Source organism: Pan troglodytes, chromosome 13, assembly GCF_028858775.2.
Source record: "Pan troglodytes isolate AG18354 chromosome 13, NHGRI_mPanTro3-v2.0_pri, whole genome shotgun sequence".
NCBI lineage: Eukaryota > Metazoa > Chordata > Mammalia > Primates > Hominidae > Pan > Pan troglodytes.
This window is the reverse complement of record NC_072411.2, coordinates 91,794,032-91,811,681: the sequence shown is the minus strand read 5'-3', so window position 1 is coordinate 91,811,681 and position 17,650 is coordinate 91,794,032. Positions and strand designations below refer to the sequence as shown.

At 35.6% G+C, this 17,650-nt stretch overlaps 1 protein-coding gene across 13 annotated transcripts in view; it reads right to left on the bottom strand.

Annotated features, from left to right (window-relative positions):
• ANKAR (ankyrin and armadillo repeat containing) overlaps positions 1 to 17,650 on the bottom strand; it is an 81,913-nt gene that overhangs the window by 9,752 nt on the left and 54,511 nt on the right. For 7 of the 13 annotated variants that reach the window (XM_063791328.1, XM_054679991.2, XM_063791330.1 and 4 more), the window contains 8 exons: positions 16,064 to 16,170; positions 13,428 to 13,550; positions 8,780 to 8,938; positions 7,933 to 8,050; positions 5,159 to 5,268; positions 3,218 to 3,417; positions 1,899 to 1,945; positions 13 to 280 (listed from right to left, as the gene is read on the bottom strand). In XM_063791328.1, coding sequence (XP_063647398.1) covers positions 33 to 280; positions 1,899 to 1,945; positions 3,218 to 3,417; positions 5,159 to 5,268; positions 7,933 to 8,050; positions 8,780 to 8,938; positions 13,428 to 13,550; positions 16,064 to 16,170 — 1,112 coding nt within the window. In that variant the 3' untranslated portion in view covers positions 13 to 32. Of the gene's footprint in view, positions 1 to 12; positions 281 to 1,898; positions 1,946 to 3,217; positions 3,418 to 5,158; positions 5,269 to 7,932; positions 8,051 to 8,779; positions 8,939 to 13,427; positions 13,551 to 16,063; positions 16,171 to 17,650 lie in introns of those variants that run through there. The other 6 variants (XM_054679994.2, XM_054679995.2, XM_063791331.1 and 3 more) reach the window with 3 other exon arrangements.

Below are 17,650 nucleotides of genomic sequence, written 5' to 3'. Positions count from 1 at the left end.
GCTCAGGAATCCTTTCATTCTAAAATGTTTTATTAGCCTTCTGCAGGCTCTGGGTTGGCTTTCTGGACATGTTTCCCAAGTTGGTTCAAACACACTATTCTTGGTCTTGATACATTTGTGATATCTGATGTAATTGTAGATGAAAAAGAAAAAATATTATGGGAATCCTTGGTCTTTTTTGTTGCTTTGAAGAGTCCCATGAAGTTAGTTACAGGAGGTAATAAAGTCAAAGAATCTTTTGGTTGAATTTTAGGTTTTAATTTTCTTCGGTGCTCCTTCCCTAAAAATTAGCCACAATTAAATGTCTCTACTGAGAGCCCTAGGTATAGTCTCATTACTTCTACTTCTATGTAGTTCTATTTTCTTTACATAACTAAAACATACTAAGAGAACAGATCAGTACTTCCAGACATTTAGATGTCAGAGGCCAAAAATTTGTGGGGACCACTATATGGTTTGCTAGCTTGTTATGTCAAGTTAGCACCAATAAAAGAATGAATACTACTTTAAATATCATTATGTAAAATAAAGAATATTTTAACACTAAAAAAAGTGTAAAAGGCATTATCTCAAATGATGGACTTGATATTGAATGAAATTAATTTTATCAGAAACGTGCTACCTTGTCCTTATTTTTTCTTATGTTACTACAAACCTGTGAAAACTTCATCAGATCATGACTGATAAACAGGTTGTTGCTTAGAAACCAGTGTTAAAGTGAAGAGTGAACTGACTTTATTCTTTTATGTAAATTACTCTTACATTCAAGAAGCTATATAAAAAATGGATGCTTTTCTACCCATGATATTCTATATATATTTCTATATAGCCTCCCCACATACCTAGCTTCCCTCATATACTGGCTGAATACATGAAATTGTTTCCTCTCCTTTTACTGTCTTTTTAAATTCTCTCCCTTTCTGTTTGTGACTCTAGCAAACTGATCTTGACTTCTGAATGTTTCTATCCTTGATTTTCGTGATAGGACAACGTATCAAGACTGATTTTGGTCCTACACGAACAAGCACTAAGCAGATATGTGAAATTAACAAGTAATTTATATTCCCTATTACATATCTAATAGGAAGGGATAAATAATATGAGATCTGGACTCTGATCTCTGCAGATCTAGTCCATTCAAGTGTAATGTACCAACTATGTACAAAACTATATAGAGTATCAATGGAAAAAATGTGGTCTCTGCCCTGAGAATTCAGATAGGTAAGTTGTTTCAGATATGAAACAGCAAAGTCATATTTACAGGTCGTTTAAATAATGACTTACTTCTATGCATGGTTTGAGAAAAGCAAAATAAGACAGGAGTCACTTTCAAGTGATACTAATAGGGAAGGCCTTACAGAAAATGATTAATATGGGCTTGTAATTAGGAAGATATTTTAGGTAGACAGAATTACAAAAGAGAAGTATGCAGGTAAACTTTTTTGTGGGGGTACCCTCTACTTTTTTTTTTTGAGACGGAGTCTCACTCTGTCACCCAGGCCAGAGTGCAGTGGTGCGATCTCAGCTGACTGCAGCCTCTGCCTCCCAGGTTCAAGTGATTCTCCTGCCTCAGCCTCCCAAGTAGCTGGGATTACAGGCATGCGCCACCATGCCTGGCTAATTTTTGTATTGTTATTATTATTATTATTATTATTAGTAGTAGTAGTAGTAGTAGTAGTAGTAGTAGTAGTAGTAGAGATGGGGTTTCACCATATTGGCTAGGCTGATGTTGAACTCCTGACCTCAAGTGATCTGCCCACCTTGGCCTCCCAAAGTGCTGGGATTACAGGCATGAGCCACTGTGCCCGGCCTACATTTTGAATTTTTAGAGATGGAATACAGAATTATAAAGTGTCTGGGCTAGAAGGTACTTCATAGATAAAAGAAAAATCAGTTACCTCTTTTAAAGATAGGAATTATGGATGGTCCTCCATTCTTCTCCAGACTAAAAGGAAAACATTTTTGTCATTAAAATAAATGAAGACATAATGCACCCAGAAAAAATATATGAAGAAGTATATGAAGACTTACAGTACCAGGTTGAATGCCTAATGGCCTAATTCATACATGTTACCTCCACTAACTCTGCATGTTATCTGTAAGTATTTTATGTTCAGTCACTCATTTACTCACTTATTTACTCCAAACATTTGGAACATTAAATCTGCTTGAAGTGATGAGGGAAAGTGTTACAGAAGAAGAGACACTTCAGCTGGGTTTTGAAGAAGATAGGTCTGAGAAAGGGGTATATTTTTCTAATTCCTACAAAGTCATCACATGGGCTAGCTGTGGGAGTGACTGTGTAAAATACTACTTACATTATTTATCTTAATTCCTTGAACCAATGAAAATTATTTAGAATTATCAATTATAACAGTTATAATTTAGCTTCCCTGGCTTATAAAATTAGGTCACCCATTTTAGACTTTCAGCTTTTCAAAGAATTAAAGTGGCTCCAAAGATGTACTCATCATTCTCTGTACTTAAAATTGATGTAGAATCTATGTTTGTACATGGGTCCTATTCGGATGCACTATTGGATCCTATTCTCTTCCGTTATCATAGAGTTAACGTATCTTGAGTAGTTCTATTTCCTAAGTATGAATATCACTACTTGGAGAGAAGACTTGTAATTCAGCTACGTTTACAGAAGAGAAAATATACCCATAGTAGAGATTCTCTTCTCCTCCCTTTTTGGGGGGAGTTAAGTTTGTGATGAAACCACAACATTGAGTCAAAATCCTCTGAATACCTGGCAAACTTCACTGTAACTAACCACTAAGTCTAATTTAGCCCTGTTTCCACCCTGGGAATTTGGCCTAGCTTTGGATCTGGTCCGGAAAACCCATTTGATGCTAAGGTCAGGGTGGTGGTCTTGTCTCAGAACTCTCAAATGTATCCCTAGTCTGCTAAAAAGTGACTTCTTGAATCAGATGTTGTGGTAACCAGTCTCCCCAAAACTTTCTAAAATGTGATTAATCCTGGCCAGAGAGGATCTCTAAGATCTAGGTGTGTTCTTGTCTGCACCCACAACTCTGGTGCTGAGTTGGAATTAAAACAGGTTTTGGCAGTGGTCATTTAGAATAAAGTTTATCCTCTGCTATACAGGAGATAAGTTCATATCAAGAATAGTTCCTCTTGTTGGATCTTACTAAACCTCATTAAAGTCTCCTCTATCGATGATTTCACTACTGCCACTTCTAACATAGGACCATACCTTAAGGAAGGAAGTCCCACCAGTGTTTGTTGCATTTGAAATTCCTTTAAAAATGCTGGGTTAATACTTGCATCTCTGCTGATATTATTTTTTATACGAATGAACTGATTAGGTTTATTCCTGCATTCTTTTAATAGGATGCGGAAAGCATTTGCATTGTATGTTAAGTAGCCAAGAGCAGAGGAACAAGCTGCGCGAACCTAAATGAAGAAACAATTCTTTCTTAACCAATGGGCTTTGTTCTTAAAATATCTTAATGTTCTAATTAGCTATTTCATAGGAAAGTCTCTGTAAGGGAGGGAGCAAGTGTAAGCAAATATGTATGCAAACAAATGGCAGTGTATAGACGGAAGCTTAACTGCCATATTTTTACAGAGAGCTGTCAACTGCCATTGATTTCTAGTGGTTGTTCTCAGTCTTAACTGCATTTTAGAACCACCTGGAGTGTTTAAAAAAAAAAAAGCCCACCAACTAAATCAGAATCCTTTCAGGTGTGTGTGTGTGTGTGTGTGTGTGTGTCAGGTAATTCTAATGTGTGTGTGTGTGTGTGTGTGTGTGTGTGTGTGTGGTAATTCTAATGTGCCACCAAAGAAAGAACTTGAGTTTGAACTAAGGTAGTGGATGCAACCCTGACAATGCATTAGCATCACCCATATAACTTTGACAATTATGCCTGGGTTCCATCCCTAGAAACTGTTATTTAATTATTTTGTTTATCATTCTCAAAGGAGTAGGAACAGACACTTTGGAGAATAGCTAAGTGGTACACATAGGAAAGCTGAACTCTTGGTAACAGAGATCTTAGAGAAAGCAACTTATTTATTTATTCATTACTTTAAAAAAAATTTTTTTAACATTCAGACGTTACAAGAGCAACTCACTTTTCCACTGGCAAAAACAGAAAGAAGCACAAGTGTCAGGCCACAGGACTCTAGAAAAAATAGTTCTTTGAAGAAAATACCCTCTGTCTATGACCCATAGATTGGTCATATGATTAATTAAAGTATGTTCCTGGCCAGTTGTAGGGAATATGATAGTAGCATAAAAAGTTTCATAGAATGAACATATTGGTCTTTATGTTGGCATCCGGTTGCTCTGTATGCTCATATGTCTTCTACACCTTGAACCCTGGACCTGTAGTTCAGCTGCTGGGAACTTGTTCGAAATGCAAATTCTAGGGCCCACCTCAAATGTATTGGCTCAGAAACTCTAGGAATGGGGCCAAGCAATATAACAGGCCCTCCAGGTGATTCTGATATACCCTAAAGGTGGAGTAACACTGCTTTAGACCTTAGTGGAAGAGAGTAGGGGAACACTCAGAGGCAAGCCACTGCTGTGACCAGCACGGCCTCTTTCACACACCCTTACATCTAACCCTGCTTGACACATAAGGAAAGCTATCCTATGAATTCCATTTTCATTCATTTCAAATCATAGAAATAACTTAGATCAGAGTCACCAGTTTTCATTAGATACTTAGTAAACAATTATAAGTTTCTTTGTCATCAACGTACTTATAGATTGACTCTTAATTCCAGGATTAAGATGACTTATTTTGTAGGGTTTTGTTTTTGTTTTTTAAATCAGAAACTAATTTGAACAGGTAGTTCTTTTTAAATCTTTAATTGTAGTTGTTTTATACTGCTTTTGTGATTTAAATCCTAATTTTAAGTCTTAGGGTTAAAACAAATGTATATTTTTATAGGAATTAAAATTGTGGATGGCAGATATGTATGACTAATTAGTATTAGAAAAGTCATGTAATTTTGAGTTAGTAACAAGAAGTATATTATATATATAACACAGTCATGTAATTTTGAGTTAGTAATAAGAATTATATCTATAACACAGTCAATCTGTGGAAAAATTAGTCCACAGAGGGAGAGGTAAATTATATTTTTAGCATATTTAATTTTAGAATTAGTTTTTGCTTGTTTTTACCTCTTCTATTCCCGAGTACAAATGATAGCAGAGCCGTTGGATTGTTCCTAATGTGGTAAATGCTTCTGGGATACCAGCTCTAGAATGAGCCAGGCTTGCTATTAAATTCCCTATAAATTAAACAAGAAAAATGCTTGTGTTATTTAATTGATATAAACTTATAATACTTTCATTAATTGCACATAGCACTGAAAAAAGTTTGTGTCACAAGACATCTCTGTCAATGAAGCAGCACTGAGAAAAGCATGCATATGTAAATATAGAATAAACTCCCCAAAATTACAGTTTGGTTTTCTGTCACAAATAGTGTAAATTAAATAGGTTTATGTAAGGGTGGAAAAATTTGAAAATTAGAGGTTTTCTTTCTCCCATATCTTCAGAATATATTTTGTTTTGAAGTTTTTAGGGTTTTAAAAATAACTATGAACATAATGATTTAATTATCATAAGAAAATTTAGGCCGGGCGTGGTGGCCCACACCTGTAATTCCAGCCCTTTGGGAGACCGAGGTGGGCAGATCACCTGACTTCGGGAGTTCGCGACCAGCCTGACCAATATGGAGAAACCCCATCTCTACTAAAAATACAAAAATTAGCCGGGCGTGGTGGTACATGCCTGTAATCCCAGCTATTCGGGAGGCTGAGGCAGGAGAATCGCTTGTACCTGGGAGGCAGAGGTTGCAGTGAGCAGAGATCGTGCCATTGCACTACAGCCTGGGCAACAAGAGCGAAACTCCGTCTCAAAAAAAAAAAACTTAATATGTCCTTTTTGCGGTTGAAATGGCTTTGAGTTAAGCCTTATTAATACTTTAAAATCAATCAATGTATTGCTTATTGAGGTTTAAAATCACTGAAGTTTTTACATAAAAAGAAATGTTTTCAGATTTAAAATAATAAAGTGTCCCAATAATTAAATGTGCAGCTAGCAAATGAATATTATTTCATTTATATTTGTTTGAAGATAAAAATGTATTTTCATATTTCTGTGTGGAGTATGTGGATACTTTATTGAGATATGACGTGAGTTTTTGTTCTCCTTATATTTTTGTCTGGCCTCTATTATAAGCCAAGAAATTCCTTGTGTTTATTGCCTCAGAATGGGGAAAATTGGTTGTATCATCTAAAGCAAAAATTGTCTAAAGGTAAGCTCTATTTAAAGTTAAAAAGACCCTTCAAAGATGGGAAGTTAGAAATGGAAACAGACCAAGGGAGCAGCTAAGAAAGAGAACTAAAGTTTATAGTTCTCAAAGGAGTAGAAGGAGGAACTCTGAGTAGAGAATAGCTAAGTGGTATAAATAGGAAAACTGAATTCTTGGTAACAGAAATCAGTTTCCTAAAAACTTCTGTGCCTTTGGAGCATCTTGTGGAAACCATGTCAACTTGACACCAAGCACATCAGTTATTTTACACTATACCTGAGGCCTGAATATCAAGCTTTGCCTGAGATACCCTGGACATGCATATGACTGGTTGTGGAGTGCAGAGAAAGTCCAGTCATTTCTGAGATTCATTTCTCCTCATCCTGGAGGAATTAATTTAATATTTGAAAGCCAATGTAATATGGCATTTCTTTCCTATAAGAGTTTGTGGAGACCAGGTGTGGTGGCTCATACCTGTAATCCCAGCACTTTGGGAGGCCGAGGCGGGCGGATCATGAGGTCAAGAGATTGAGACCATCCTGGCCAACATGGTGAAACCCCGTCTCTACTAAAAATACAAAAATTAGCTGGCCTTGGTGGTGCACGCCTGTAGTCCCAGCTACTCGGGAGGCTGAGGCAGGAGAATCGCTTGAACCTGGGAGGCGGAGGTTACAGTGAGCTAAGATCGCACCACTGCACTCCAGCCTGGCAATAGAGTGAGACTCCGTCTCAAAAAAAAAAAAAAAAAAAAACTGTGGAGTGTAAACCCACTACAGTTGTTTTTCAGAGTCACAGAATTACTATAACATTGAATTAATAATGTTATTTAGATTAAAACATATTTAATAACTTCTTTAAACTTTTTTGCTAGCTAGTTTCCATCAGAAAGTTTTCATTGTTTCATTTTTCCTTCCTTGCCATGCACATATACTTCATAAACATATAATTCTATGGCATCAAGTAAAGTTTCCTTTAGTGATACATTTTAATTAAAAAACAAATACTTATTTGTTTATATTGGTAGTAGTCACTGCATATTACTCATTCTGACCCTGCCTTATGTTACTTTAAGAGTGGCATAACAAGTCAATTAAATATTACTGATCACCTATTATGTGTGAGCTGTTGGGTTAGGTCTGCAGTAGACACAGTTATACAATAGCAATAAATGTGTTGAGAACGCTATGGGACCATCTTGCTTTGCTTTGTTGCACAGCGATGTAAAGAACTTTTCAGTGTTAGCAAAATGTGCACAACTGGACAAAAGGAAACCAGACAGAGGTACATCTGTGTAAATCTGCCACCACTATTATAAATCAGTTTTTTTATTTTGCTGTTTGTAGTTCATAGTTGAATTCTCATTTATATCTTGGAAAAAAGTTAAGGGTTTGAAAAAGTAATTAGGAAAGCAAAAAGTCTGTATTCAGAGTTACTCAGCTTCTGTTTGGGGTACAGAGTAGACACCCATTGTTTCGTGTAGACTTGCTGTGGAGTTCCATGTAGATATAAACATAAGTTCGTTCTTTAAACTTGTGGCAGTGTATGAGGCGTATTATTTTATTATTATTCAGATTACAATAAACTGTTTTTGAAAATAGTTTTATGTGGCTAAAATTAACTTCTAGTCATTTCTTACCTGTCAAGACAATAGTAGAAGTCTGAACTGAATACAGACTATCAACTAAAATAGTAACACCTCTTGCAGACAAAGTAATATGGTCCATATCTCTAATGACTTTAGCCAGTACAACAATCTGAAAACAGAAAAGAAGCAGAGAGTCTTTAAACATTTTCTATTCAGCTTCTCTAATTACACGTTTGTAATTTTTTATTTTTTTTTTTATTCTTTTGATACTTCTTAGAAGGGTAAAGGGAGTGTTTAGAGGATTCAATAGAAGCAGCATGTGGTGGTGGGGAGAGTTAGAGTATTTGTCCCTGTCTGGTCATAGCAGTGATCATAGGGGGTACTATTATTCTTCCTACAATGTTTGCAACTTTTGCACCCTTTCAATATGGGTTCATAGAAAATACTTCTCTTAAAGGGCACAGGATAGAAAATGAAGAGAGAGAATAAGACTTCCCAGATACATACAGTTGTTACTAGGTTGAAGGATCAGTGTGATCAACTAAAGATTTGCAGTTAGAAAACCTGTCTTGGATGCTAACATGTTTTTCTACCTATTTACTTTTAATATGGGGGTGATGAAAATAATACTACCTGATTGTCAACCTTACAGGCTTGTTATAAACATCAGATGAGGTATAAAGGCATAAGCAAGTGTCTTGTAACTTGTAAAATTCTGTATTAATGAAGAAATCCTCATAGATAATGGAGTTTTTATGAGGTAGAAGGGGCTTATGTGCAAAGTACTAAGTTTTTACAAATAAGTAAACGTTTTTCTGGGCCTCCAAATTGTTGTAATTTTCAAGTTTTCACAAAATGACATATTTATTAATTTGAGGTGTTAATCTCAATTTTATACCTGAAATGCTGCCATTGCCTTCTCAGTTTCAACTGTTGATTCAAGAAAACGTTCAAAAATAGATATGGTCATTATTCCACTTTCCAATATTAAGTATTGTTGAAAGCGATTATTGAAGGCAAAAAGTGTTAATGCATAGCCTGCTCTTAAGCAAATATCCTAAAAATAGGAGAAACAGGCATTATAGTGAACTTCATTTATCATGTTACTCAACATAATAGACTTTAAATTCTTGCTCATTAAAATATATTGCATTCTTATCACTGGGAGTAAAATATGACATTACTAGGGAAAAGAGATAATAGTTACTCCAGAATGTTGTAACTTTCAACATTTCAAAGTAGAGTTGATAAATCAAAACTACCCTTGTATATAACATGTTATCTATTGCATTCCATACATTGTTGGGTATTCCATATCATCTCTTAAATTCATTTGTAAAATTCCATTGTACTATATTTTAAGGAAGAATAGGAGAAAAATAATGTATTCTGAAGAATCACATTTTAACATTCTGAAGCTGGGCAAACAGCAAAAGCTAGTTTCTTCTGTAGAATTAGTCTGCTTGCCAGAGATATATAAGTATGGCAGACCTTCCAGAAAGATTCAAAAGATAAAATCTTATTACTAAATCTTATTTTTAATATTAAAAATAATTCAATATATTGTATTATTAGTATGTTATTTGAACAATGTATTACACACAGAAAGAACTCATTCATCTTAGTGAATTTTCTTTTCTTTTTTTTCTTTTTCTTTTTTTTTTTTTTTGAGACAAAGTCTCCCTCTGTCACCCAGGCTAGAGTGCAGTGGCTTGATCTTGGTTCACTGCAATTTCCACCTCCCAGGCTCAAGCAATGCTCCCACTTCAGCCTCCCAAGTAGCTAAGACCAAAGGCGTGTGCCACCACACCTGGCTAATTTTCTGTATTTTTTGTAGAGACACGGTTTTGCTCTGTTGCCCAGGCTGGTCTTGAACTCCTGAGCTCAAGGTGTCTGCTCGCCTTGGCCTCCCAAAGTGCTGGGATTACAGACATGAACCACCACACCCGGCCCTGAATTTTCTTCTGCCACTATTAATCATAATATTAAAATGCTGCATGTACATACTGAAATATTTATAGATAAAATTATATGATGCTTGAAATTTGCATCAAAAATAATTTAGTAGAAGTGAGTAGATGTATAGATGAAATAAGATTGGCCATGAGATGATGACTGCTGAAGCTGGGTGGGAACATTTAGGTTCATTATGCTACCCTGTCATTTTATATATATTTGAAATTTTCCATAATAAAAATCACATACACACACACACACACACACACACACACACAAAAACCCAGTCACCTAAATAGGCAAAAAGAAAGGTATTAGGTACAGTCAAAGGCTTGAGAAACTAGGTCTCATTCATAGTCAAAGCGTGGATTAACAGACAGCAAAATAGAACCTAGAGCCAAGTAGGAAAGAGTGGCAATGAGAAATGAACCAAAGGGGCATGCTTTGTGTATCAAGGTCAGATAGAGCAAAGTGAGAGAAATATGCTAAGACTTGACTGATTTTCATTTCTTTTCCATGTAGGGTTCACTCCTGCAGTATCACTGTGGAAGTCTACAGTAAATAGTTTAGATTATAAAGTGGCTATTAATGTTTCAAAATGAATCCCATAGTTTGACTGTTCCCACCATGCCAGCTAGTATCAGATACAGGACAAGAACCAAGTTGGCTATTCCCAGTTCAGAGGGCTAAAAATTAATCCTTGAGGAAAGACATATGTTTCCATACTTTTTTTCCCCAATGTCAACTGTCTTAAACTCTTTACTTCATATATATTTTCATTTACCTATCTACCAGGGTGGTTATACCCACTGGTTACTTATTGTTACTTTATACCTACTGATTTATAAATGGGAAAAGAGTGCCTGTTAATTATGCTCACTAACCTCTCTTCAAAAGTATATTCATAATTAATTAGCCCACATATTTGAATTAATTAAAAAGAGTAGAATAACAGTAACTAAATTAATGCGACTAATTTTATGTGGCTTGTGAAAATCAATCTCAATGGTCTATTTCATATATTATTCTAGTTTGGTAGCATGAAAATAGTTAAATTATAATTTAAAAACAACACATAACCTATTGCATCTCCATGTAGACAGTATCAATGTGGCTAGGAGTTACAAGAACCTGGGTTCCTGACTTAATTTTTATTGCATTCCTGTCATTATCCATAAGATAGCTATTCATTCAGTGGCATATTTAATGTTGCTGAACATCCCTCCCTCCCCTCTAACTTCTACAACACACCTGTGTAATCTGAAGTCTCCCACTATAGGTTTAACGAAGGACCATAGTTGTTCAGTACTGTCTCTAAAGCCCTAAGAGTACTAATGTGCCTCTGCAGGGCAGGTAGTTTGAGGCAAAATATAGTACAAGAAACCCTAGAGGACTTTTAACTTGCCTTGTGATGAGTGTTAGAATTAAAAATTTCAGCCAAGTCCAGATAAATCCTTTGGTAAACCTTCTAGTTCTCTAAGATTTCCTACCATTTGTAGAACTGATGCACAAGAATAAATCTATTATAAGCCAAATGCAGGGTCCAGAGAGTGAAGCAGGTGGTAACAAACTGGGAAGGAAGGCAGACTACTTGAGAGTGGAATGTGTAACAAAAGGGAGAAGAAGGGTGCACATGAGGAGTAAGGTAATGGGAGTAAAAGCTAGAAGGAACAGAGTAGAGGGGCAAAAGGTGGCTTAGAGAGTCAGTCAGACATTCATTTAGTCTCCTCACCCTATTAGTTTCCACATATATATATTTTATATATATATATATTTTACTCTACTGTAAAAAAAAATATATATATATATATATATATTCTCTTTTTTGAGACGGAGTCTAGCTCTGTCACCCAGCCTGGAGTGCAGTGGTGCAATCTCGGCTCACTGCAATCTTCACCTCCCAGGTTCAAGTGATTTTCCTGCCTCAGCCTCCCAAGTAGCTAGGACTACAGGCATGTGCCACCACGCCCGGCCAATTTTTATCTCTTTAGTAGAGATGGGGTTTCACCATATTGGCAAGGCTGGTCTCGAACTCCTGATCTCAAGCGATCTGCCCACCTCGACCTCCCAAAATATTTCCCATATTTTTATAGCAGCACTTCTCTTTTGTGAACCACAGTAGAGTAAAATTTTATATTAAAAAAATAACATGACTTCATTCCCACCCACCTCCTCACCCTCCTTGATCCCTCTAAAACCTTACAGAACTGAGAGAAACGTCGCTGGCAATTTTCTTCCTGGTTGTGAAATGCCCTGTAGAAAATAGCTCTCATTTCGTTAGGGTAGTGCTGTTGAAAGTGTGGCCCGTGGACCAGTGACAGTCCACAAAATCATTAACAGTGGGATAACAAAACTGAGAATAAACATTGAAAAGAAACAAATCTTCTTTATAGTTGAATACCAACTAATAAACGTAGAAGGAAGAAGGGAATTTTTTTAATTGCCCTTAGGCAAATGTTACATTTATTATTGTTACATCAATGGATGCTAAGATTGGTGAGCAAAAGTGTGATGCAAGACAAAATATTTGCGTAATCTCAAAGTGTCTCACCTTAAGATACTTATTAACTACAAAAAGAAAAACAGTGAGTGAAGAACTATGGCAGTCCCCATTTTAACCAAGTAATCAAAATTAAGATTACCAGTAAAATACATCAACATTATATACCTCATGCTATGATGTACTGGGAAGGTGAGTGAAGAAGACCACATCACTTCTGTGATATTCTTGCCAAAAGGTGTAACTTCAATTTAATTAGGGGAAAACATCAAGGTCAAATTGAGGGATATTCTATAAAATAACTGGCCTGAATTCATCAAAAATGTCAAAATCATGAAAGACATGAAATCATGAAAAACAAAGAAGGGCTGAGCTTCACAAACTGGAGGCTAAAGAGACAAGACATTTAGATGTAATGTGAGACCCTGGATTAGATTCTGGAACAAAAGTAGACATTGAAAAAAATAAAAATAATTTTTTAAATTAAAAAAATAAAATAAAAAACCAAAAAAGGGACATTGCTGAGAAAACTGGCAAAATTTAAATAAGGCATGCAAATTAGTTAATAGTGTTGTATCAATGTTAATGTTCTAGTTGACATTTGGGAAAACTAGATGAAGGATATACCAGAATACTGGTTTTACAAATTTTTGGAAAGTCTAAGATTATTTCAAAATTTTTAAAGTTAAAAAAAAATTATCCTTCCATAATAGATTGCTGGGAAAAAGCTATTTCTTCATCACAAATAGTTTGAGAAGCACCCCTTTAGCATATTGGATAAGTGAATGACTGAGGGCTGAAAGGGCATAAAATTATTTTAAAGGTTTGATTTGGGACATAAGAGATTTGTTTTTTGACTCATCACCAAACATTAAAATTACTGCATTTCAACGATGAAGTGGGACAACTCAGAAAAATATGGAGCTGTATTATTACATCGTTACAAACTCATGACCTACAAAGAGATTTTTACATGTCTTTTCTTAAATAATACATTGAATATTGCCATGAAGAAGACTTGATAATTTGAAGATGTGGTATAAAAACCATTTTTTTCAAAATGAACCTCAATATTTTGTAAAGGTATTACCTTTTCTGTTGAGTGAAGAAGATAAAGGACATCAGCATACTCAAATCCTTCATTTTCATGTAAGTCTTTCTGTAACACATCATTCCCTAGGACAATGCATGCCAAGGAAAATGCCACTTCAACCTAAACATGTGGTTTTCAGAAATTACTTTTCAATTATGCTTTATGAAATTACACATTTCATTGTGCAGGCATTTATATAGAATACATTGTGGAAAGATACTATAAAATCTGCTAAAATATAATCCATTGATTCCAGTTATCTTACTAGCAAAAGAACTGCACTTACAACTCCCTCATAATTTTTAATAGCTGAGAAAATATCCTTTCTGTGTTCAGGGACCAACCACAGAGCTCCATTTGAGGGCACTGGAGAAAGGAACAAGGGCCAGCAGAGCATGTAAGGAGGTATTATCCTAAGTACATAATTGTATCCCTTCCATATTAAAAAAAATGTTCTTTTAATTTTTTGACATGGATTAAAAAGCTATTTTGAACTGCTTGTTAACTACTGACCATTGAGTTGTAAGGCTTTAATGCAGCACCTTTTTTTTTTTTTTTTTTTTTTTTAGATGGAGTCTTGCTCTGTTGCCCAGGCTGGAGTACAATGGCATGATCTTAGCTCACTGCAACCTCCACCTCCTGGGTTCAAGTGATTCTCCTGCCCCAGCCTCCCGAGTAGCTGGGATTACAGGTGCACACTACCAAGCCCAGCTAATTTTTTGTATCTTTAGCAGAGACAGGGCTTCACCATGTTGGCCAGGCTGGCCTCGAACTCCTGACCTCATGATCCGCCTGCTTTGGCCTCCTAAAGTGCTGGGATTACAGGCGTGAGCCAAAGCACCTGGCCTGCAGCACCTATTAATTTAAGCAAAACTTTGGGGAGTAGTACTAAGAAATAGTACTACTAATTTTTCCTCCTCTAGTTCTGGAACCATTTAATGTACATTCTGAAGCCCATTAGGAAGGTGAACTTTGCATATTATTGGGACTCAGTAGATAAGTTTTTAAAGTGTTGTACTATGCATTTCTATGAAAAACATTATGAATTTGAAAAGTATGATTATTGAATTATTGCAAAATGTTTTATCCATTATAGAATCTTTTGAGAAAAAGTATTGAAATGTATTTATGTTCTATTTAAACAAGTTTCAAAACTCATTGAAAATATGTACTGAAATATAGAGGGATACATTTTTTATGATAAGACACACATTTGTTAAAAGAATGCACCAGATGTGGTGGCTAATGCCTGTAATCCCATCACTTTGGAAGCCAAGGTGGAGGATCTCTTGAGCCCAGGAATTCGAGAACAGCCTGGGCAAAAGAGTGAAACTCCATCTCCAACAAAAATACAAAAAATTAGCCAGGCATGGTGGTGCACTCCTGTAGTCACAGCTACTCAGGAGGCTGAGGTGGGAAGATCACTGTACCCTGGGAGGCAGAGGCTGCAGTGAGCCAAGATTGCACTACTGCACTCTAGCCTGGCTGACAGTGAGATACCCCATCTCAATATTTAAAAAAAATTAAATAAATAAATATTAAAAAAAGAAACAGCCTGGGTGCAGTGGCTCACACCTTAATCCCAGCACTTTGGGAGGCCGAGGCGGGAAGATCACTTGAGGTCAGGAATTCAAGACCAGCCTGGCCACATGGTGAAACCCTGTCTCTACAAAAATACAAAAATTAGCCAAGCGTTGTGGTGCACACCTGTAATCCCAGCTACTCAGGAGGCTGAGGCAGGAGAATCACTTGAACCCAGGAGGTGGAGGTTGCAGTGAGCTGAGATGGCACCACTGCACTCCAGCCTGGGCAACAGAGCGAGATTCTGTCCCTCCAAAAAAAAAAAAAAAAGAAAGAAAAGAAAAAGAAAAAGAAACAATGCTATTTACTTAGATACTGTCCTCCTATGTTATTTCTATTTTCTCATCTCCAGTAGCACGCATACCAAATTTTGAAAATAAAATTTTTTTTGCTGTTATAATTTCTTGCCTGGCCATCTATAGATGTCCTGAATTTCTAAAGCTGGGTAAGAGTATTTGAGTAGATGTAAATGTCATTTTATTAAAGGCATTTTAGTAGAAGTAAATGGAAGACTGAATGACTCTTCAACAACTCACAATAATTCTTTGTAATGTCCAGCCTTGAGAAAACTATTACCTCCAGCCAACAGAAGCTGCTTGACAGAAGGCAGGGCTGGTCTGAAGTGTAGTACTGACAAGATTCACTAATATTTGAGATATATTCCCATATAAGTCACACATTCCCACTATTGCCGCCCAGTTTTAGCAACTGATGTCTGGGGAGGTAGAAAAGAACTTTTGTGAATAAATAATCAAATATCTGAGGAAAATCTTATTTGAAGAGTAAAAACATAAGATTTTCTTGTCATATTTGAAGAAACCCTATTTTAATAAAATTTACTAGTATCTTATGGTTTGAAGCAACCTTTTTAAAACTTCTAGGATTTTGTTTATTTTTATTTTTATTTTTGGCTTATTTCTCCAAGAAAAATAGGATTTAGTTTAAAAGATTAAATATTTTTATGTTTATGAACTTGAATAAAGATACAAAATTTTCTTAAAATTATATTTGTTAATTTTTACCATATCAGAAAACAATGTAAACCTTTATACCTTAATGTTAGGAGAAGGGTGATTTCTTAGTAGTTGGATAAGTACTGGAAAGGCATTTTCATCTACAACAAATTGTTGACTGACAGGATTGCTTGTATGGGCTACACCTGTAAGAGTCCACGCCAATGAGGTATTATTTTTTTCCATCTTACAAATGGTAAAGTCAAACATAGCTTGATATTTTGGGTTGACAAAGCATTCTAAGGTAATACAATTAGTAAGTTACAAAAGGGTATGCTATATTGACACTATTTTAATAGTCCTGAATTAATTTTTTAAAAGACAAAGTGAATAAACATGGAAACCTTATTAGAATTGTGAGTGGCTTCCTAAAAGTCACAAAGCAAAGGAAATTAGAAATATTATACTACCAAGGAATACTAATAGCTATCATTTATTGAAGAAATATTACGTGCGAGGTACTTAAGTTCATAATTCTGTTGTTTTCTATAAAAAGTTTACTTCTACAAAAATGACTAGAGTAAATCACCAAGTTAAAATTTCTTGGTTTCTTAAATTATACACGCTAACAAGATAATCTTACTATGTCTCTTTATAACATACTACTTTAAATTGCAGGCCTAAACTCACCAGAGAAACTCAACTCTCTCTCTTTTTTTTTTTCCACTCCTTGCAATTTCCTGTTGAGAAACTCATTTCTTTCTAGTGAACATGGACAAAGAATTTTAACTCTGTTCTTTTGCTAATATTAAATGTCACAATAAATATACAGTGGGTTTATATAAATGGGTTAACCCTAAATAAATGGGTTAAATATAAGATTGAGCCTCTCAGTGAACAATGAAGAGAACTCACCTACATATTGTATCTAGGGAAGTTTGAGGGAAAAAAGAACACCTTTGTCCCCACAAACCCCCCACCCACACCACACACACACACACACACACACACACACGCACGCACAGCTGATGTGGACAGATTTGAAATGAACTAATGAGAAGAAATTTGATTATGTGCATGTGTATGTATATCAGGCAACCTTGTATATATATTATCATTTACTAGAACTTTAGAAATAACTGTAATTTATGTCAGAGTCTCTGGCCAAAAAAAAAGAAACATCTTCTCTGGCTGATTATCTTGGAATTGTGAATGAGTTTCTGCAAGAAACTTTTGGCAAGCAAAGAGAAAAAAATGTGAGAATCAATTCCTATTATACTTCATTCAGCTGGACTATTTTTGAGGAAATTCAGTGATCTGGAAATAAAGATTTTTCCTCTTGTTTGCAAGGAGTCTATAATCAGCACCCTGCATTCATCAAGGTCAGCAAGAACCCAAATTTTAACTTTTGGTGGGTCACAACTGACAGTTCCACATTTTCTCAGGTACCCCAAAATGTCAATTCCTTTGCAATGAATTCTATGTTATATAAACAAATGATCATTACAGAGACATTCAAGAATGTGCTCCAGCATTAGAAACTCTTCTATATCTTCAAAAACATATAGTTCTTGAGATTCAAAAGAACTATTTTCCTCTTAAACTTAAAAAAGAGATTGCTTGCAGTCAAAATAGCCAAGGCTTATTGTCCTAATTTTCCTTTCTAGCCATTGTTCAAGAGCAAGA